Source organism: Rhinoraja longicauda, chromosome 29 (assembly GCF_053455715.1).
Source record: "Rhinoraja longicauda isolate Sanriku21f chromosome 29, sRhiLon1.1, whole genome shotgun sequence".
In the NCBI taxonomy this organism is placed as follows: domain Eukaryota; kingdom Metazoa; phylum Chordata; class Chondrichthyes; order Rajiformes; family Arhynchobatidae; genus Rhinoraja; species Rhinoraja longicauda.
This window is the reverse complement of record NC_135981.1, coordinates 4,705,603-4,728,548: the sequence shown is the minus strand read 5'-3', so window position 1 is coordinate 4,728,548 and position 22,946 is coordinate 4,705,603. Positions and strand designations below refer to the sequence as shown.

Sequence of the window (22,946 nt, the reverse complement as noted above, 5' to 3'; positions counted from 1 at the left end):
TGGGATGAAGGGCTCCCTTGTGAGTTCTCAAATTCCAGTAAAGCTGGCAACTTGGAAGTGTCTACAGACTAATAACAGAGCACCAAGTAGTAAGTTCTCTCCAGTGATAACAGTTTCTTCGAGCACCCACAGTTGCCGCATAGTGCACAATTAAAACAATTTCCTTGCGTAAATTTAGATGTAATATCCACTGTCTGTGTTGAAGAGGGAGGATTTCCTTTAATTGTGTTCACAAACATGATTTTGAGATGGAACTGCACTGCATGGACTGAAATTATGTAGAGTTATTGTTGTCTGCCAGTTGGAAGATAGGAAGTGAGGTGATCGGGTAGAAACAGAACCCGAGTTTCTTACATTCTTGGAAAGAATTCTTGAAATCAGTTCCTTTATCTGTTTCAGACACCCGAATGCAGTTCTGTCTCCTGAGACCTGTAACATAAAGCTGTTTTTGGCCCTAATGTAACCTAATATTGAGTTGGGATTTTGTAGCTTTGTTTTGGGCCCTCTGTTGCAAGAATACTGGCTTCCAGAATCACAAGCTTGTATTTCTGAAAAAATATGCACCCGTGGAATGTTTACCAAATTAATTAAAATGGAAAGTATTGAAACACGAAAAGGTCAGGTGCTGTCTATGGAAGGAAAAGCTGTTAATGCTGGCATCCTTAAGAAATTGAAAGATTTGCAAATAAGCTTTGAAAACCGGATTGGAATGTGTATTTGGGAAGGCATGAGGAATTGGATGTTAAGTGTGACAATGTTCACGGGGTGGGATTTGCTATGGAGATGTATTGGTTTATTATTGTCACGTGCACTAAGATACAGTGAGAGGCTTTTGTTTGTGTTGATCAATTATAAAAGATAATATTATAAATGATTACAATCAAGCCATACACAAATACAACAACTAAAGAGAAAATGACCAGGGTGCATGCAGCGTGTGAAGAAAGGTCTTGACCTGAAAAGTTACCATTCCTTCTCTCCAGATACTACCTGTCCTGAGTTACTCCAGCTTTTTGTGTCTATCTGCTTGCAGGGGGTATAGTTTCCAGCATTGTAGTGTTATGGTTTCAGAGGAAAAAGGTCCAATTTCTACAATAAAATAGATTGGAACCATTAATTTGCTAATGGAGTATTTAGTCAATTAACTAAAATTTAGTACCTGTGACATTTGTGAAGTAATTCTAAGGAGTCTAATTCTAATTAAACCTTGCAGAGTTGCTAAGGAGAATTAGTCATTTAAAATTTTTGTTTATTGAAATGTGTGAGACCTATAATGCCATTGTTATTTTACAGACATTTTAACTCTGGCACCCTTTAGAGTTTGATATTGCTGGACTAGCATATTTTCTGCTATCATTAATACTCAAAACAGCTTTATTTCTGATGCAGTCCTAATGCAGGGTCTCAACCAGGAACATTGGCCATACCTCTGTCACTGTCTGGCTGCTGAGTTCCTCCAGCATTTTGGTTTGTGGGTCTTGTGTCCACATTTCTATTTAGCTTTTTGTTATGTAGCATATAGTAAAGTTTGAGCGGTATGTTAAATTAACCATGCTAATGAAAAGGCACTGTAGAAGGACTGTAGACCTAGGTTCTGACTTCAAACGTACCATGTTCCCTGACGTCACAGGCTACTCCAGCTGTGGCTGTAGTAACCTGAAGTGATGAAGGAGCTTGATGCGGGACCATCAGGAATTCTCAGACCTGATGCCTGTGCAGAAAATTCAATGTCACAACTATGGAACATTGGACTTTAAGTGATCAGTGTTAGGAATTTGAAAGATCAAAACTACCATTTCAAATTCTTATAATTTGAGCGTTTGAACGCAATGGTGAAGTACTTGAAGTGTAGTCACTTTAATCATTTAAACAAAGTCGCAACCAATTTGCTCACATTTACATATTATTTGCATTCTCTGCTTGTGGTCTGAGTGTACAGCTGCCTGACTGTCCAAATCCTAAACCTGGGGCCATTCACAACCTAATAGACTTGGACTCTAGCGATAGAGTGGAAACAGGCCCTTCAGCCCACCGAGTCCATGCTGAACTGTGATCCCCATATAAGCTAGCACTATCCTACACTCCAGGGAAAGTTTCCAATCTTATCGAAGCCAATTAAGCTATAAACATGCACGTCTTTGGAGTGTGAGAGGAAACCTGAGCACCTGGAGAAAACCTACGCGGTCACTAGGAGAACGCAAAAACTTTGCATGAACAGCACCTGCAGTCAAGATCGGACTCTGGTATCTGTGCTGTAAGATAGCTACTCTACTGCTACACCTAGGCCCCTGTGCCTATTCTGGCAGTATTTTGCCTCCAACCTCCCTTGTGGAAAACCTCTTCTGGAGGAGGTGCCCTGCTTAATGTGAGGCTCATTGGTCAATTAATGTCTTACTTCATTGGGCTGGCCACATTCTGCATCAGACTTGTGAAACATGCACTCTGTTCCCATCTCTACCAGGGGAAGAGATTTACTAGGTGGACAGAGGAGAGATCAGTGGATGTGCTCAAAGCCTCTTAGAAGGAATGCTGCACTTCCAGTGACTCTGGGGGAAACATGGGCCTCTGACAGCTCGATGTGCAGCAAGAAAATGTGGGACCAGGTTGGCTTGCCAGCTGTTCAACCAGACCATGGATTCTCCTAACAGGCTTCTGAGAGACTGAATTAACCATTCATTCTTGGGGAAAGGTTTAATAGGAACCTGAGGGGTAATGTTTTTTACACAAAGGGCGATGGAACGAGCTGCCAGGGGAGGTAGTTGAGGCAGGGACTATTGCAATGTTTAAGAAACCATTAGACGGGTACATGGATAGGAAGGGTTTGGAGGGATCTGGGCCAACCGCAGGCATGTGGGGCTAGTGTAGATGGGACATGTTGGGGTCTGCTTCAATGTGGTATGACTCAAGGGCGGCACGGTAGCGCAGCGGTAGAGTTGCTGCTTTACAGCGAATGCAGCGCCGGAGACTCAGGTTCGATCCTGAGTACGGGTGCTGCACTGTAAGGAGTTTGTACGTTCTCCCCGTGACCTGCGTGGGTTTTCTCCGAGATCTTCGGTTTCCTCCCACACTCCAAAGACGTACAGGTATGTAGGTTAATTGGCTGGGTAAATGTAAAATGTAAAAATTGTCCCTAGTGGGTGTAGGATAGCGTTAATGTACAGGGATCGCTGGGCGGCACGGACTTGGTGGGCCGAAAAGGCCTGTTTCCAGCTGTATAGATATGATATGATATGATATGATATGACTCTGACTATTAGTAAACAACGTGTTTGAAAAGAATTGCAGTGAAGTTAGTCATATCCCCTTTGGTCAGCCTGGCTGTTTAATAATCACTCGTGATATGCTTTGGAATGATTTAAAATACAAATGCACGTTCATTATTTGCCTTCCAACCTTGCTGGTTGGGTGTGGAACAAAGAAAACCATTCCCCTCGCCATTTGTACCTTTGGGTAGCAACCTTCTACGAAGTCAAAAGGATTGACTTCCACAATTAGTGAAGTGCTGGGCTTTGTGGTGACAACACGTGCAGTGAATCTTCAGAACAGGAAAGACAAAACAAATCTAATAGGGTTTTAGATTACGTTTGAACTTTGTTTCAGTATCTTTGAGAACATATTATTTTGGTGTATCTAGGCAACTACTATGGGTTTATGTCACATGTCCAGTGGCTCTCACCTAAAGGGATTAAAGGATCTGATATGATTCAAATCTAAGGAATGTGGCCCTGGTTTGTGGTCACAGTAACTGATGTACGAGAATGATCCCAGGAGTGATTAGGTTAACATATGATGAGTGTTTGAAGTTTAGAAGGATGGGCGGGGTGGGTGGGAGGGGGGGAACCTCTGACACTGACTAAATAGTGAAAGGCCTGGATAGAGTGGATGTGGAGAGGGTGTTTCCACTAGTGGGAGAGTCTAGGACCGGAGGCCATAGCCTCAGAATACAAGAAAGTGCCTTTAGGAACGAGATGGGGAGGAATTCCTCTAATGAGAGGGTGGTGGATCTGTGGAATTCATTGCCACAGTCGGCTGTGGAGGCCAAATCGATGGATATTTTTAAGGCAGAGATTGACAGGTTCTTGATTAGTACAGGTGTCGGGGGTTATGGGGAGAAAGCAGGAGAATGGGATTGAGCGAAAGATAAATTGGCCATGATCGAATGGTGGAGTAGACTTGATGGGCAGAATGGCCTAATTCTGCTCCTCGTACCTATGAAATACTATGGTGAAGGATTTTGAGCATGGACCATTTAAAGAACACAACAGAACAGCACAGGAACAGGCCATTCAGCCCATAATGTCCATGGCACCCAGTTAAATTAATTTCTGCTGCACATAATCCATTCCCTACATATCCATTTTAATAGTTTATCTCATTATCTTGATAAATAGGAGTTTTCCTAAATCCACCTGTTTTTTTTTATTTTTGTGGGGGGAGGCTAGAGATTGGTTACTTGGACGGCGCAGTTGCACTGGGTTTCTTCTTGAAATAGATACCAAGGTAGGGCTGATCACAATTGTGGAGCACAGAGTTGTTAACAGCTTTGTTTTTCTATAGTTGTTGGAACCAGTGAGTGGAAGGGAACAGGCAGAGATCATATGAGTTGTAGGATTATGAGCTTGTAGGCATGAGGTGAAAGTGTAGAGGAATGGACCACACAAGGCAAGCAGCCAGCTTTTACATACAAGGTGGTATGAGTATCTGTTAGAATGAACAACAGGAAGGCTGGGATGAAACCACTTTGGTAATTGAATGCGTTGGAGTTTCGACTGGCTTTAGGGGGTTTTCATTCATTAGTATAAATCTATCCAAGGTAGAAAGAGTTCTGAGCAGATCTCCCCGACCTCCATTGTGCTGATATTCCAGGTGTTGCAATAAATCAGTCCTTTCTATGCAGTCAGTTTTGTATTTGCACTGATTAGTTGCTCACCATAAACTGCTGTCAGTGTTTCACGAGCTGTCTTCACTGTTTCTGGGTTTGAAATGGTTTTACTTGAACAGAGGGCTTGGAGGGTGATACCAGGGCTTAAAATATAGATTAGAAACTAGGAGCTGCAGATACTTTGCACAAAAGACAAGTGCTAGAGTAATTCAGTGGATCAGGCAGCATCTCTAGAAAGCTTAGATAGGTCAGGAGCCTTCCCCCGGACTGGTGGTGGGGGAGAAAGCTGGAGAAGTAGAGGCAGGATAAAGCCTGGCAAGTGATGGGTGGATACAGCTGGGGGGGGGGGGGGTTAATTGGCAGATGGTTAGACAAAGTCAGGAGATGAAAAGACAAAGTTATAAATGCCCCACCTGGATTTGCACATTTTTCCCCTTCCCCTCCCTCTGTCCCCTTATATTCCTTCCTCTGGCTTCACTATTCACACCACTTCCATCCTTGCACGTTGTCTTTTCATCATTGGCCTTTGTCCAACCATCTGCTAATCAAAAACCCCTCTCACCTATATCCATCACTTGCCAGACTTTCTTCTGCCCCTGCTTTCCTTCCAGCTTTCTCTTCTCCACTGCAATCAGTCTGAAGAAAGGTTCCAACCTAATGTCACCCATCCATGTGCTCCAGATATGCTGCCTGACCTGAGTTACTCCAGTACTTTGAGTCTTAAACAAAGGTTGGTGCCTGGTTTGCTGATTTTCTCTAACAAAAGATTGAGCATTATTTGAATAAAAGGCAGAAATGCTGGAAAAGCTCAGTAGTACCAGTAGTATTTGTTGAAAGAATAATAATGAATGTTTCGGTTTGTATATTGTGTAGGAAGGAACTGCAGATGCTGGTTTAAACTGAAGATAGACACAAAGCTGGAGTAACTCAGAGGAACAGACAGCATCTCTAACATCTCTAGCATCAGAGATGCTGCCTGAGTTACTCCATCCTTTTTGTGTCTATCTTCCGGTTGAATATTGCCTGGTTAAGTCACCTGAAATGTTAACTATTTCTCTTTAGGTACTTTGCCTGATGTGAGTGTTTCTAGGATTTCCTGTTTTAATTCAGAATACCAGCATATAGTGTTTATTTTGTCATTTGGAATGTCATTTAAATGTTATCAACTTTAATTTTTAAATAAAAGTGTACCATTGGATGCCATATTTAGTCATTCGGTAGGAATTTTAAGATTGCCCTGAAATGTTGAAGTGTAGCTCATTTACTGTATACTTATTCTAGCTAACCTTTAACAAAGACAAATCTTTGTACCAAATGTGACAGGAGTTTGAACTCTGAGTAAAGGTCTTGAATGATCTTGATCTCACTGAAAGGGAGTAAGATGGGTTTGTTAGTGAAGAAAAATTGATGCTTTCTATTCTGTCTTGTTTCAGAAGCTCGTTACATAAATTTTATGAATTGCTCTCCCTGTAGTTTATGAAATTGAAGTTTTGCATGTGTGTAGAAATTGATTCATCAGCTGCTAGGGCAAATGCAACCATCCATAAACACTGATTCGGGATTTGAACTTTTCACACTGGTTAATGCTGACCTGCTGGGATTCCAGTGCCTGGTGAATTGAAGGAAGGTTAACATTTGAGGTGTTTTTAGTTTAGTATTAACTTGTTTATGTTCATCTTTCTAACATAAACTGAATGATTTAGTAAATGTCAAACAGAAGTGCATAAACACTCAGATTCTATAGAGCTAACTTTTCATCTTAATGACTTTTCATTTTAATATATTGTTTGCGCCAATAGAAGCCAAAAGTCTAGTTTTAATTTCCACGGTGGACGTTAAGGAGACAGGAATATTTTTTATTCTTTGCGCCAAACTTTTACATTGAGCAATTCAAAATTGTAAACTGGGATCCTTTATGCACCCCTTGTATAAAAGAGCTACCTCATTGCAAGCTATGCATTTGCCACTTCAGTCATTTTGATAGCTTGACAAATTGCCAATTTGCAGGAGGCTTGATCAAATGTTTCTGCCAACTGGACATGTCATTTCGTTCCCATCAAAACCAAGGGTTGCTTTCTTAATTTGTTGAGGCCTATTAAATCTAATGTGTAGGAAGAAACAGCAGGTGGCTTAAACCGAAGATAGACACACAATGCTGGAGAAACTCAGTGGGACAGGCAGCATCTCTGTAGAGAAGGAATGGGTGACGTTTCGACTGAGTCTGAAGAAAGGTCACGACCTGAAACGTCGCCCATTCCTTCTCTCCAGAGATGCTGCCTGTCCTGCTGCATTTTGTCTATCTTCCCTTTGGATCTAAGCTGAATTACTTGCATCACTGTATATCTCTCCTTTAATCAACTGTCTTGGCTTGAGGCAAAGGCACAGTAGTTCTTTGCAAATTCAAGTCAACCAACATCAATGTCCTTATTTCCTTGCAGCATTGAACAGGACCGTCAAGTCTGTGCTGGCTCAGAGCACTGCTTTTCCTGTAACCTACTCTTTCCACTCTTCCCTCTAGATTCTACCACTCATATACAGTAAAGTCAAGTGGCAAAACAATTAACTTACCAATGTACATGTCTTTGAGATGTGGGCGGAATCTGGAAGACTAGATAGAAAACTCTTGTCGTCATGGAGAATGTACAATCTCTACATGTATAGCACTAGCAATAAGGCTTGTCTTCTGCTTGCTGGAGGAGTGAAGCGACAGCTCCACTAGCTACAGCAGTGCCATCTCGCTCGTGGCCAATGTTCGGATCATTGGGGCCCTAGTTCACTCCCTCGGCAACATTTCTCATAAGCCATGGCACTTTGTTCTGAACTCTGTCGTCAGGTGGAGCGACTAGGCTTGTATACACTGGAATTTAGAAGGATGAGAGGGGATCTTATCGAAACATAAGATTATTAAGGGGTTGGACACGTTAGAGGCAGGAAACATGTTTCCAATGTTGGGAGAGTCCAGAACCAGGGACCACAGTTTAAGAATAAGGGGTAGGCCATTTAGAACGGAGAGTCAGAGTTGTAAACCCGTGGAATTCTCTGCCTCAGAAGGCAGTGGAGGCCAATTCTCTGAATGCATTCAACAGAGAGCTCTTAAGGATAGCGGAGTCAGGGGGTATGGGGAGAAGGCAGGAAGGGGGTACTGATTGAGAATGATTAGCCATGATCACATTGAATGGTGGTGTTGGCTCAAATGGCCTACTCCTGCACCTATTGTCTATTGACAGAGGAAAATATTCAAGGCTGTGCTCAGAGCCTCAGAGGAATATCACCCCTGTGGGGAAATTGCTGGCTTATCACTAAGTGGAGAAGGAGCTTTCGGAATATAACAAATCTTAAACCAGTGCATCAGAAGTGCACAAATGCCACGTGAGTGGCAGAAAGATGTATCACCCCTTTGTACTGTAGTGCTCTAGTCACTTGCCTTGTCAGGCACTTCCTGTCCCTTCTGTGGAATTTGCAGGTTTATATTGGCCTCAATCACCTCTGACACTACAAAACCATAGAGGTAGATCATCCTTGATTCCAAAAATCCCTGTAATCTTGCATTAGCTTCATCTGAAGGATGGCTGTTATTAAGACCAAATGCTGCATTCCTCCACCCCCTCCCACCCTCCAGCTTAATTATCTTGGTTCATGGCCTCTTGTGTAGAGCAGTGGTGTATTAAGGGTTATTTGTCCAGCAGTAAAAACCTCAGGAGCTCAATGACCCTGACCAATTCTTCCTTTGACAGTCATTGGATTCCGAAGGACATAGTTAACATGTATATAAAGACATCCAGATTTCTTTCACACAGAAATGCCTTTGCCTGCATTTGGCTATTATTTCACACCTGTCTTTTTTAAGTCGCTGCATTGTCTTGCTCTGACGGCTATTTCATTGCTGCAATTTGCTGAGTGGGATCTTGTACGCTTCAGAATTAAATCCGTTCTCCCTTCCTGGCAGCTCTGGTTTGTTCCACTATGTAGCTTCACAGTTCAGGGACACGCTCTGCGCAGGCTTTAAATCTAATCGTGCAAAGTAACTTCAAGGTGGATTGTAGTAAACAGAGGAGCTCTGACTTCCCAACTCCTACTTGAGACATTTCAGAATTTTAAGTCGACCACAAACTGCCTAGAACCTCACACAGATCAATCTGGTTAAAAGTGAAACGGGGCAGCACTGTGGCGTAGCTGGTAGAGGCGCTGCCTCACGGCGTCTGAGACCCAGATTTGATCCTGACCTCGGGTGTTGTCTGTGGAGTTTGTGGGATTCCCTATGACCTCGCACATGCCAGACATTTGGGTTTGTACATAAATTCACCTGGTATTGGATACCAGGTACATGGAAAGGACGGGTTTGGAGGGATATGGGTCAAACGCAGACAAGTGGGACGAGTGTAGATGGGACATGTTTGGCCGGTGTACGCAAGTTGGGCAGATGGGCCTGTTTCCATGCTGTATGACTGTAAATTACACCCGTGTAGGAAATGGATGTGAAAGTGAAATAACATTGAACTAGTGAGACTGGTTGATTGATGATCGGTGCCAAGGGGTATTTTCAATCAATTCGTTTTTACAACTGTTCCATGGCTTCCTGGTCACCGTTATTGATGCCAACTTTTAAATCCCAGATTTACTTCATTACTAAATTTCAAATTTCTCAGCTGCCCTGGTTGGATTTGAACTTTTTTCCAGATCAGTCCTTGGTATAAGAAAATAACTGCAGATGCTGGTACAAATCGATTTATTCACAAAATGCTGAAGTAACTCAGCAGGTCAGGCAGCATCTCGGGAGAGAAGGAATGGGTGACGTTTCGGGTCGAGACCCTTCTTCAGTCCTTAGTATGCCTAGTTGCTATGCTACTATATCCGCATTGAGATGAGTGAACTTTGTACTGAATGCCACTTGCACCTGGGTGCGTGGGGTTTGCCGAGCTCGGTTTGTACCCCATAGCTGGTGGAACTGTACTAATTGAGAAAGAAACGATAGAACGTGCCATTCTATGAAACTTTCTGTTTTGTCTTTATCCAAAAAAAATCAGCTGGAAGTGGTGTACTATTGCAGCCGATTGTATTGTGGACAAATGTGACATTGAACAATAGTGCAGTGAAATGAGATCAGTGATCAGCTAATCTGGTTTGAATGAGGGTTGATAGACCCAAAGTGCTGGAGCAACTCAGCGGGTCAGGCAGCATCTCTGGAGAAAAGGAACATTGTGTTCAGAAATTCTATTCTTTGATAATAAGTGAATTTATCTCTAATCTGAACCAGTAAATATGAACCTTTGATTTAGCTCATCATGAAGACAACTCATTAAATGGGGACACATTCTCTGGTTACATGCTTTGAATTTTAAGAGACTAAAGCCGCGTCTTAATTCTAACGCTCCTTTCTGTGTTCGGCACCAGTGTTTCCCTGTTGGTGGGGGAGGGGCATGATATCATGGCTTTAGATTTGCATTTTTGAAGAAAGAACCTCTTTCAGTAAACAAGTTTTTCTGTGGTTTTAGTTTTGAGCCCAGTGGAGCAAAAATGATACTTGAGTTGTGTTCAACCTGTGTGTGTGAATGTGCACAGCTGTTTCTCTTTGGGTTTTGTTTGAGGTGCCTCTGTAATGCTGACAGCTGCAGTTTGAATGCCAACAGGGTCCTTTCACACAGAGGGCGGTGAGATCCTTGGATGGTGTTGGGGCACTGACTCTGCCGTCTCCACATCTTGCTGCGGGTTTGTGGTGACAGATGGCTGTGTGACTGAAGCAAAGCATGCAGGCCCCTGCAAACATTAAACCAACTTGTGACCTTTTGCAGATCTGTTTCTCACACTTTTGGTTGGGGAAATTTTGCAGTTAATATCTGTACACTGGTGCAGTCTGTTCACAAAGTTGGGCTTGTGCTGCTTTTTAAAAATTAACAGTGCAGGGGTATACAGAAAAAGCTGCCAGAGCACACACGTATTATCACAATGTTTAAGACACATTTAGATAGGATATGTTTAGGGAGATGTGGACCAAATGCAGGCAGGTCGATAAGTGTAGATGGGGCATGTTAGTGTATGCAAGTTGAGCCGAAGGGAGTGTTTCATGTGTCTGTAGTCCAGATAACTATGGGAGACGGCAGGTTTATAGTAGATATCAGTCGATAGTCTGCCCTCTGTAATGGAAACAGACCAAGATAGGGGAGGAAAGTGTCAGAGTATTTCTCTATGGTTTCATGATCTGAGGATGTCTTGAACCCCTCATTCATTGCAATTTAACCCTTTGTGTCCATGATAGCTCCTAGCTGAATAACCCATACCATTCCATCTCTGTCACCAGTCCATAACTTGCCTTTTGATTCTTTGCCCCACGTCTGCAATGCAGGACAATTTCACAGATGTGACTTAAACAACCAATAGGTATTTGGGATGTGGGGGGAAATTGGGGCACTTGGCACCATGTGGCCCTTAACACCCAGTTGTGAATTTCTTTGGGTGTTGGGGGTATCAAAGTACAGGAAGTTTGATGCACATTAAACCCCCTCAAGCAACCATGTCATAGTGTTAGTTAAAAGTAAATATTGTTTTGACATTTAGGAGAATTAGCCTGTTTTTAATGTTACGGTGCAGTTTTCTGCCTGAGGAAAGTAGAGGCTATAGTTTTAACACTTTATCAAAAGCAGTTTGACACCAATGGACGAAGTCGTCCATTTGACTGGCACCCCATCCTCCACTGTAATTCATTTTACCCAACACTTCACACTGGCTACAGTATCTTCTCTCTCTAGGATTCTCTGTAGATACTCCTCTAACCTGTGGAAAAGCCTTTCAACCCATGAGCCTGTCACGAAGGAAAAGGGCACCCTGCCATTTCCATCTTCAAATTCCCCTCCAACTTGCATACATTTGTCTTGGAAGTATATTGCTGTTCCTTCAACACTGCTGGTTTTAAATCCTGGAATCTCCTACATACGAGTGCAATGTAAAAGTGAAAGCCTTGATCCTTTTAATTAGGGTGGCACGGTGGCGCAGCAGTAGAGTTGCTGCATTACAGTTCCAGAGACCCGGGTTGGATCCTGACTATGGGTGCTGTCTGCATGGAGTTTGTACGTTCCCACATGGGTTTTCTCACGGAAGCTCGGGTTTCCTCCCACACTCCAAAGACATATGGGTTTGTAGGTTAATTGCCATTAGTATAATTGTAAATTGTCCCTCGTGTGTCGGGTAGCATTAGTGTGTGATCGCTGAATGGTGGGGGGCGAGGGGCCTGTTTCTGTGTTGTATCGCTAAACTAAACAATCATGGGAGTCGCTTTGTGAAAGGGACCCGTGGTGTGTTCTTTTTTAAAAAGGGCTTATCGCCACTTTTAGGGAACAGGAATGAGCAGTTAATGTTAGTCTGTCAGCAGTCCTCATGTGCATTATGCTGACATTTACTCGCATCTGTACAGGGTCATCAGTTTACACTGTATCTGTCTGTAGGATGGATCTTGAACCTATTAGCTGCTTGACTAAGGGGAAACCTGCTGCTTTTTGAGCCAAAGCTAATATAATTGCATCAAGGTTGTACCAGTACACTTGCTGCCAAGGCTGTCTTGCCCCAATCCTGTTTAGAAAATTCCTACTCCCAGCTTGTTTACATATTCTGCGGCTTTGCGATGAGCCCAATTATGTTAATGTAATATTTTTTATTACATTTTAATTGTCAGTTTAAAGCTTTCTATTTTGTTTAGTCCACTGGCAGAAATTGTATGCAAGTTTAACTTGGCGTAGAAACAGGCCCTTCTGCCCATCGAGTCCACGCCGATCAACAATCCCCACGCACTAACACTATAATTTTGCCATGCCAATTCGCCTTCAAGCCTGTATCTTTGGAGTGGGGGGAAACCGGAGCACAGAAAACCCTTGCAGGTCACGGGGAATGTACAAGCTCCGTACAGAGAGCACGCGTGGACAGGATCGTACTCTAGTTTCTGGCGCTGTAAGGCAGCTACTCTACTGCTGTGCCACCATGCAGCCCCAATGTACAAAGAATAGCATATCATTTAGCTCCAGTCTAGCTTGGGTGCTGGTCCAGGCACAGCTTGTAGATGTGTGACATTGGCTTCAGTTTGCATGCTGTTCCTGCAGTAGTCTTGACCGCATTGTTCACAGGTGGTGGAGAGAGCTGTAAAGAGCTAAAAGTGGTGGCAAAATTATTCACATTGCTTCCAGAGTAGTTTTTGCACTAACGCTGCATTATTAATGCAGAGTACAGTTATTAAGCAAGGTCTGTGAACTCTGAAGGATTAGGGTCTGCTCAAATAATCCAATCAACTGCAGGGTAATGAGGTGTCAAACTAATAACAGTAAATATTAATGTAATGTTCACTGAAAAGGAGCAGGGTCAGTGCAAGGTGCAGCAAGTTCAGCATCTCACTCCACTGAATCGTGCACTTGTGATGTGTCTGCAACAATAGCCTAACTTCTGCAATGTGAGGAAGGGAAAGTGCTGTCGCAGCAGGTATTGATTGCAGTATCTGCTACCCAGCAACTTTCCACTGAGACAGCTGCAGTTGCAATCTATATGCTCCTAAAACAAAATGTACAAAGGTTTTGAATGGGCATTTCACTGAAACATTAACTGGCATTGATAGGCTGGGGGGAGGGGGAGAGAGATTTCCCGACAATCATTTGCTATAAGAAAATATCTACAAAAACAAAAGTCACAGCTTGGGTCAATGAATACCTCTGAGGCCACAACCATCCACTCTTTGAAGCCTTGACTTGCCGCAGGTCTGTCCCAACCTTTCATAACAAGTACGTCACAAGCTGTGCCTTTATAATTGTCTTGTGAATTAAGTCAAGTCAAGTCAAGTCAATTTTATTTGTATAGCACATTTAAAAACAACCCACGTTGACCAAAGTGCTGCACATCTGATTAGGAAAGAAAAAAAAGAAACACAGTGGCAGGCAGCCAAACACAACGGCACGGCCATCTTGAACAAAATGTTTAACTAAAGCAGAATGGTGTCCCACGGCCGCGCCGCACCGGGCGATGGAAGGCCCCGCGGCCGAGCCGCACCGGGCGCTGTTCAGTCCCGCGGCCAAGCCGCGCCGGGCGATGGAAGGCCCCGCGGAAGAGACCTAAAAAAAAAAGAAAGATTTCCCCCACCCCCCCCACATACCCCCCCACCCTCACTACCCCCCCCCCCCACCCCCACATACACAACCAAAACAAAACACCCCACCACCAACACACAAACAAAAAGGACAAAGGACAAACAGACTGCCAGCGAGAGCAAATACTGCACCTGGTCTGTAAAGGATTCCAATAGCTGAGGTAGTAGGGTGGTGCAGCGGTAGAGTTGCTGCCTTACAGTGCCAGAGTCCCCGGTATGATCCTGGTGCTGTATGTGCAGTGTTTGTACGCCCACATGTTTTCCCCAGGTTCTCTAGTTTCATCCCTCGCCCCAAAGACATGCAGGCTTGTCGGTTACTTGACTTTGGTAAAAATTGTAAATTGTCCCTAGTGTGTCGGATAGTGCTCGTGTACGGGGATCGCTGGTCGGCAAGGACTCCATGGGCCCAAGGCCCTGTTTCTGCACTTTATCTCTAAACTAAATTAAACTAATGGTGCTCTATGTATTGGTTTTATTCACTGTTGATTTGGGTATTCTGGGCTCAGTTTCAATTAGGCTGTTTTTTAAACTAGATGCTACTACTAATTCAGAAATGTTTGCTAACCAGACATGTGCTTCACGTTTTGGGTTTACTATACAGTTGGTGGTAAATCTCAAACACGAGCATGTCTTTCATTTTTATTTGCTCCATTTGTAAGGTATTTACAAGAAAATGTTTGCATTTAGCACATAATGGCATGGGTTGAGGTGACTATATTTTTACTTTATACAAGGTTACAGCCAAAAGGGAGATAAGATTGTTCACTAACAATAACTCTACAGCTGTAACTGTGCCTGAATATGCAGACAGATACTTTGCTAAAGGGCGTGCAGCGTAGGTTCACTAGGTTAATTCCCGGAATGGCGGGACTGTCGTATGTTGAAAGGCTGGAGCAATTAGGCTTGTATACACTGGAATTTAGAAGGATGAGGGGGGAATCTTATTGAAACATATAAGATAATTAGGGGATTGGACACATTAGAGGCAGGAAACCAATGTTGGGGGAGTCCAGAACAAGGGGCCACAGTTTAAGAATAAGGGGTAGGCCATTTAGAACGGAGATGAGGAAGAACTTTTTCAGTCAGAGTGATGGTGTGGAATTCTCTGCCTCAGAAGGCAGTGGAGGCCAGTTCGTTGGATGCTTTCAAGAGAGAGCTGGATAGAGCTCTTAAGGATAGCGGAGTGAGGGGGTATGGGGAGAAGGCAGGAACGGGGTACTGATTGAGAGTGATCAGCCATGATCGCATTGAATGGCGGTGCTGGCTCGAAGGGCTGAATGGCCTACTCCTGCACCTATTGTCTATTGTCTAAATGTTTTTTGGAAAACAAATAAAACTTGTTGATGGAATCTGAAACCAAAATGAAATGCTTAAAGAATTCAGCCAATTGAGCAGCATCTATGCAAAGAGAAACCAGACAATGTTTTGGATTAGCACCCCTTCCTGAGCAAGTTCTAGAAGCAGAATTAGGCCATTTGGCCCATCGAGTCTACTCCTCGGTTCAATCATGGCTGATCTATCTTTCCCTCTTAACCCCATTCTTCTGGCTTCTCCCCTTGTTCTAAAGTACCTAATGTTTTTGGACATTTTGGGAAGCTACCAGAGAATTTTTTTTTAATAGGTGTGTATTAAAAATCTTACTGTTATGTAAAATCTGCATTTTTGAAGCGTGTGATTTAACCATGGATATGTTTTTGTTTCACCAGAGCACAAAGTTATCATCGTTGGGCTGGACAATGCAGGGAAAACCACCATCCTTTATCAGTTGTGAGTACATTTATGCACTTCTTTCCTGCATACCCATTTTAGTATTTATGCTCTGAATTGGGATATTGTTTCATTTATTGTCGTGTGAAAAGTTTTGTTGCGTGCTAATCAATCGGCAGAAAGGCAATACATGATTACAATCGATCCTTTTACAGTGTAAAGGATTCAGACAGCCCGAAGAAGGGTCCCAACCCGAAAAGTTATCCATCCTTTTTCTCCTGGGATGCTGCCTGACCTGTTGAGTTACTCCATCACTTTGTCTATCTTTGGTATAAACCAGCATCTGAGGTTCTTTGTTTCTTCATTATCTAAACACTCGAGATTTTTTGGGGGAATAGTCTTTTAGTGATTAATTCACAAGGAGCTCTGAAGTTCTGCAGTGTAGCTAAAAGTTGAACGGTATGGATGAGATCGTTCCTTCACTGAGGTCAAGATTGATCAGTTGAGTGCTTTGCAATTTACTCTTCCTGTTTGACTTGGCTAATGCTTGTCACATTCAGATGTTGATGTGATGGATTTTCAGATTTTAAAGGGTCTTTGAATTTAGTTAAATTTAATGAATTTGGTTTGAAAGTTGACATCTAGCTGGGTATCGGAGCGAACATGTGCGTGTGTGATGCACTGTCTTCCTAGCTGATGCCATAATACATTCAACTGGAATCTGCAAAATAACCCAGGTCTCGTGGTAACTGATGTTGTATTTAAATTTATCACGTCTTACTATAAGTCAGAAAGGTCAGAGGACACGTGATTGCAAGGGTGTAAATGAATGGCGGACAAATAAAACAAAGCATTTATGTTCAGTGTCTTTGAAGCGTGTTTATTACATTTGGGTCCAGGCGAGAATCTGACACCAGGTACTCAGAAGCTGAAATAAAATCCTGAAAATATGAAGTGTTCAGCACATTCGGCAGCTTCTGTGGAGAGAAAAAGTCAAAGTATCAGGTTGATTACCTCTCACCAGAGCACATTGGCCAGAACCTTTGTTTTCTCCACAGATGCCGTCTGACATGAATATTTCTGTATTTTATTCCACCGCAGGATATATATGTACAAGGTGATTCTCAGGAGCCAGTGATTTTGGTCCTTCGTCCATTTGTTTATAATCTCATTGCAGTTTAAAGCATCACTGGCTTCGAGCCACACAGCACAGAAACAGGCCCTCTGGTCCAACGCATTCATGCCAACCAAATGCCCAATCCCATTTGACCGATGTCGGGTGTTATGGGGAGAAGGCAGGAGAATGGGGTGAGGAGGGTGAGATAGATCAGCCATGATTGATGGGCCGAATGGCCTAATTCTGCTGCTATCACTTATGACCTTATGATGTCCCTTTAAACCTTTTCTATCCATGTACCTGTCCAGTTGCTTTTAAATGTTGTTTTTGTACCTGCCTCCCCACTTCTCCTGTCAGCATGTCCCTTCTACCTACCTATCGCCCTGTGTAAAATGTGGCTTATTACATTGGTTTGGATCTTGTTATAGAAAATTTGCATTATACGTGCAAGATCAAAGGAGTGATCTAATTCTAGTATTTTGATTGGAAAATGTGAGTAAACAGGGACTCTTAGCCTTAAAACTAGTCGTGTGTGAGAGGGCACAGCATGTGACTGGTCTGCACCTCCTAGTGCTCTTTTAAGTTGCTGTTATAGGCAAATGACATATTTCGCATGGGTATCCAATAGATCATATCATATCATCATATATATATACAGCCGGAAACAGGCCTTTTCGGCCCACCAAGTCCGTGCCACCCAGCGATCCCATACATTAACACTATCCTACACCCACTACGGATAATTTTTACATTTACCCAGCCAATTAACCTACATACCTGTACGTCTTTGGAGTGTGGGAGGAAACCGAAGATCTCGGAGAAAACCCACGCAGGTCACGGGGAGAACGTACAAACTCCTTACAGTTTAGCACCCGTAGTCAGGATCGAACCTGAGTCTCCAGCGCTGCATTCGCTGTAAAGCAGCAACTCTACCGCTGCGCTACCGTGCCAAGAAACCCCAAACACTATTCCCATACTGAATAATTGCATGCACCTTTTTCCGTGCTAGGTAACCTGATCATATATTGTCTATATTGCTATCTTGTATTTATTGTCTCCCCTGACCCCCACACGTTCCTTGCCTGCCCGACCAGGAGGATAGGATGAGGGTGGTTAAGTCCTTGCCACTGCCTGTTTCTGTACCATGGAGGAAGTGGATTATTTTTATTACTGTTTTAAGTGTGATGTGAAGGATTAAATTGTTTTTTTTTGCTGAGGAGAAATACTGCCATAATTTTTTGTTTGTTGAGTAAAGAACAATTCTGGAGCAGCCCTGGTATTTAAGTATTTTTGCACAAGTTAGTGCCAGACAACCAGTTTGTAATTCTTTGCTGTACAATTCCCTATGCTGAATGCAATGCTGTCTCCAGACTGTAAATAACTGAATTTAAGTCTCCCAAGTTTTCCTCTTGGGATGCAATGGATGGCTTCCGTCTACAACCTAATTGTCCGCTTGATTCCCTCAGCCTGATGAATGAGGTGGTCCATACATCGCCCACAATCGGCAGCAACGTGGAAGAAATAGTTGTAAAGAACACTCATTTCTTAATGTGGGATATTGGTGGGCAGGACATGCTGCGTTCAATGTGGAGTACGTATTACACAAACACAGAGGTACGTGAACTCTTTGGACGTGGTCAAAAGTATGGTGGTTGTATTGAACTCTGGCTGGATCCCACTGTGCAGGAGAAATGAAAGCTTGCAGACGCGAGGGACTGCCGATGCTGGAATAACTTGGCGGGTTAGGCAGCATCTATGGAGGAAATGGACGGGCGACGTTTTGGGTTGGGGCCCTTCAGACTAATTGTAGTACAAGTAAAGGGTGTTGGGTTGGTAGATGGGTGCAGTAAGAGATGGAGGGGATAAAAGAGTTAGATTGGCGGCCATATTGATTAACCAAAATTATGCTGGTTGCATCGAGTAAATTTACACTAAGATCAAAGGAGTGATCTAATTGTAGTATTTTGATTGAAAGATTTGAGTAAATCGGGAAGCTTGGCCTTAAAACTAGTTTGTGTGCAAGAGAGCACAGCATGTGACTAGTTTGTCCTGATGCTCTTTAATTACTGTTACAGGCAAATTACTTATTTCATGAGTATCTAGTAGATCATCTGTATTATGTAGCAACCTTACACACTTTGCCCATGCTGCTGAATAACTGCATGCACCTTTTTCCCTGCTGGGTAACCTGATCATTCTGCTATCTTGTATTGATCATCTCCCCTGACCCCATCCTTCCCTCGCCTGCTCAACCAGGAAGATAGGATGTGGTTGTTTTGGCCCTTGGCACCATGGGTTTCTATACTATCGAGGAACTGAATGTCACCTTTGGTTTTTGTCTTCACAGTACATCAGTTACTTTGCAATGGCACCTCTGATGATAATTGTACAGCAGAGTGTGCTGGTAACAATTTCATATCAAGGAGATTTTTAGGAAGGAGATGCGGAGGGTGATGAACGTGTGGAATTTATTGTCACAGATAGGCTGTGGTAGGCTAGTCATTGGGTATTTTTAAGGTGCACATTGACAGATTCTTCATTAATAAGGGTCGGGGGTTGTGGGGAGAAGGCAGGAGAATGCGGTTGAGAGGGAAAGATCGATCAGCTGTGACTGAATGGCAAAATGTCTTCATTCTGCTCTGAGATCTCATGAACATATGGTGCTGTTTTATGTGAAAACATTGAGACAATGCTTTGACCTGCAGAGATTTACCAATTGTGCGACCTAATGCAGCTCACCTTGTCATGTTTTTTTGTAAGTAAAACCTACATGCTTTGGTATTCAGTCGGTTAAATTCTTAGATCAGAAGTACATCAGGCACTTTAGGTTCATTTAGAGATACAGCATGGAAAGAGGCCCAAAGGGTCACCTGTACAGTGGTCACCCGTACACTAGTTCTATCCGACACACCAGGGAGAACCTTTTACAGAAGCCAATTAGCCTCCAAACCCACATGTCTTTAGAATGTGGGATGAGACCAGGGCACCCCGAGAACACACAAAGTCCATGCAGAAGCACCCGTAGTCGGGGTCGGGCCTGGGTGTCCGGCATTGTAAGGCAGCAACTTTACCACTACGCCACTGTCGTTCTACTGGGAATTGGTATAAACAGAATCTTGGTTTTATCCACAGCTTCTCTTGGAACTGGGTGCACGGGTAGCCCAGGCATCCCTAGAATACATCAAACATGTTGCTGTCAAATAGTATATGCCCAATCCACTTGACATGACCAGTATCATATCAGCGAAACTCAGCAGGACAGGCAGCATCTCAGGAAGGAAGGAATGGGTGGCTTTTCGGGTCTCGACGCGAAACGTGAGTCTGAAGAAGGGTCTCGACCCAAAACGTCACCCATTCCTTCCGACCAGAGATGCTGCCTGTCCCACTGAGTTAATCCAGCTTTTTGTGTCTATCGTCAATTTAAACCAACATCTACAGTTCCTTCCTACTTGTATTGGTGAATCCACTTTGCCCTCCATCGAGGGGAAATGTTTATTTTGGCTCTGCAGATTCATGAGCTGGCTTCTGGTCTCTAAACTGCCACGTCCCATTGGCAGAAATTTGCATAGAGTAGACAAAATTACAAGTGTTTGTTGCTGCATAGAAATGTACTGTGAAATGCTTTGTTTTGCATACAATACAGTAAAATCACGCTATACATAAGCACAATCATGTGTAAGGGTGCAACAGTTGTACCGTAAATAAAGTAGTAGATTTTCTGAGGCTGTACAACATTGCCACGTTTCCATCGCTATGTGGTATCTTTCAAGTGTTCTAAGTTCTTAAAAATATCAAATCTTTGTCTCCCCTGCCAAGAAAAGAGAGCCCTTGGGAATTATACCCAAATCTGTTTAATTCCATCAAGGTGATTTAATCAGCGGGACAGGCAGCATCTCTGGAGAGAAGGAATGGGGGATGTTTCGTGTCGAGACTCGGCATTCTGAAGAAGGGTCTCGACCCGAAACGTCACCCATTCCTTCTCTCCCGAGATGCTGCTTGGCCCGCTGAGTTACTCCAGCATTTTGTCTATCTTGGGTGTAAACCAGCATTTGCAGTTCCTTCTTACCCTCGGTGATTTAATCACTCGAATAACGTTGTCCTAGCATCAGCAGTTTATGGGTCGGTCACAGCACGGAACCAGTTCCTCTGTTGTGATGTGCAAACACTGCCAGTGTGCTGAGTCGGCTCAATTATTCCCTAACCCATCCTGAGAAGCGTAAAATATAAAAGTATCTGCAAAATTGTTTTTATTTCCAATACTTTCATCTGGAGGGACTAATACTGCAAATATTTTCCACGTCAGCTATTTTTATTACTTAAAAGCGAAGTTGGCAAAACAAAAAAGTCATCAAATTTCTATCTTGGGGCACGGACCAAAAAACACAACAGGTCTGTGTCAAGTGTGCACGAGGTGCTGAGACTTCAGTGTCATATGGCCAACTATTCATTTTAACAAATTTATTTTCCCCATATTTTAGTCCTAGACTCGTCCAGTGTAGGAGCCACAGATCATTCTTGAAAGAGCAGCTTATCTGTTGTGCTGCTGCTAGTAAAGAATTTCATGGTTTTGGGCATATGACGACAAAAAGCCCTTGACTCTTGACTAATCACTGCCTTCCCAAGAGCTTTGTCTATTTTTGTCCTTCATGATGGCTGTTCGGATAATGGAAATTATTTGTCTTTGTAGATTTTGTAAATCATGCCACAAGTTTGAATTACCAAAAAATTCCTCAACAGAATTTGTGGAAAAAGTAAACATGATTCTTTTTATCAACGGTTTCTTGACAAAAATTCATTTGTGGGCTAATTACCTTTTGGGAGCTGCTTTTGAATCTTTTGAGAAGAGCTTTCCAGAACCTAATCCTATCATCGAAATGAGAGCAGCACCTCTTCCTACTGGCTCTTGGCAAAAACTTTAGATATATTCCTTTGGTCTCTTGCTTTCTTTAGTGAATGCAATTCCCTCCCAACATGCAAATCCTTTTCATTTTTTTTAATTACCTGAAGATGGTGTTAATGGATTACAGTTCAGTTGAACTCTTCATTGTGGCTGTTCGGATAATGTAAATTTGACTTTACATTTTTTTTAAAAATCGTGACACAAATTTGAGAAACCAGAAAAAAATTCTGATTGAATTTGTGGAAAAAGTAAATATAATTCTACAGTCTGAAGGGTTCCGACCTAAAACGTCAACTGTTCCTTTCCTCAGAGATTCTACCTGACCTGCTGAGTTGCTCCAGCACTTTGTCTATCTTCGGCATAAACCAGCATCTGCTGTTCCTTCCTATACAATTCTTTTTACAAATGTCTCATGGAACATTTTCTAGGATCACAATGTAGGGTTCAGTGTGCAAGGATCTGCTGGAACTGTCTTGTGTTTAAGGATGCACTATCACAAGTCTTATTGACCATTGGGATCAAATTAGATGAAAACAGAAGATGATGGAAATATTGAGCAAGTTGGGCCCTATCTGTGGTGGAAAGAAACTGTTAATGTTTCATACTGAATGTTTTACACAAGAACCTGTGTGCCATCGCCTTCTCTAAGGTTTCTGATTTTATGCTGTAAAATATCTCTTGAGAAGCCAACAGCTATAGTGATCAGTCAGACTAGTTCTGATTGTGCATTTGTACAAACCTCCCCTCTGAATAAGCTGGCAAAGTTCGAACTTTGCTGGCACTGTTCTTGCACTCTAGTGTTTGCATAGCAATCAAATCTGTTGGTTAGCTTTCATGAAGCTGCCAGGTCTGTTTAAGGTTGGAAACTTAACTGATTGCCTCTGCTGGTCTTTAGCTCAGTAACCCCAGACCTGAAACCGTATAACAAGTATACTTGCCTAGCAGGGGGTAGTTTAGAGATACAGGTCCTTTGGTCCAGAGCCTGCGCCAACCAGTGATACTAATGACACTAATACTATCCTACACACAATCTGCTTCAAAACCAATTAACCTACAAACCTGTACATTTTTGGAGTGTCGCAGGAAACCACAGCTCTGGGAGAAAACCCACATGGTCACGCGAAGAATGTACAATGAATGACACTTTGTCACATTTGACTAGTCAGTGATATAAACTCCTTGCACAACACTATGACACTGTTTAGTCAGGATTGAACCCAGATCA

The 22,946-nt window shown here is 42.9% G+C and overlaps 1 protein-coding gene across 1 annotated transcript in view; it reads left to right on the top strand.

The window, feature by feature from the left end:
* LOC144607837 (ADP-ribosylation factor-like protein 5B) overlaps positions 1–22,946 on the top strand; it is a 35,509-nt gene that overhangs the window by 1,057 nt on the left and 11,506 nt on the right. Inside the window, exons 2-3 of the mRNA XM_078424964.1 lie at positions 15,704–15,764; positions 18,288–18,435. Of these exons, the coding sequence (XP_078281090.1) occupies positions 15,704–15,764; positions 18,288–18,435 (209 nt within the window). The remainder of the gene's footprint in view (positions 1–15,703; positions 15,765–18,287; positions 18,436–22,946) is intronic.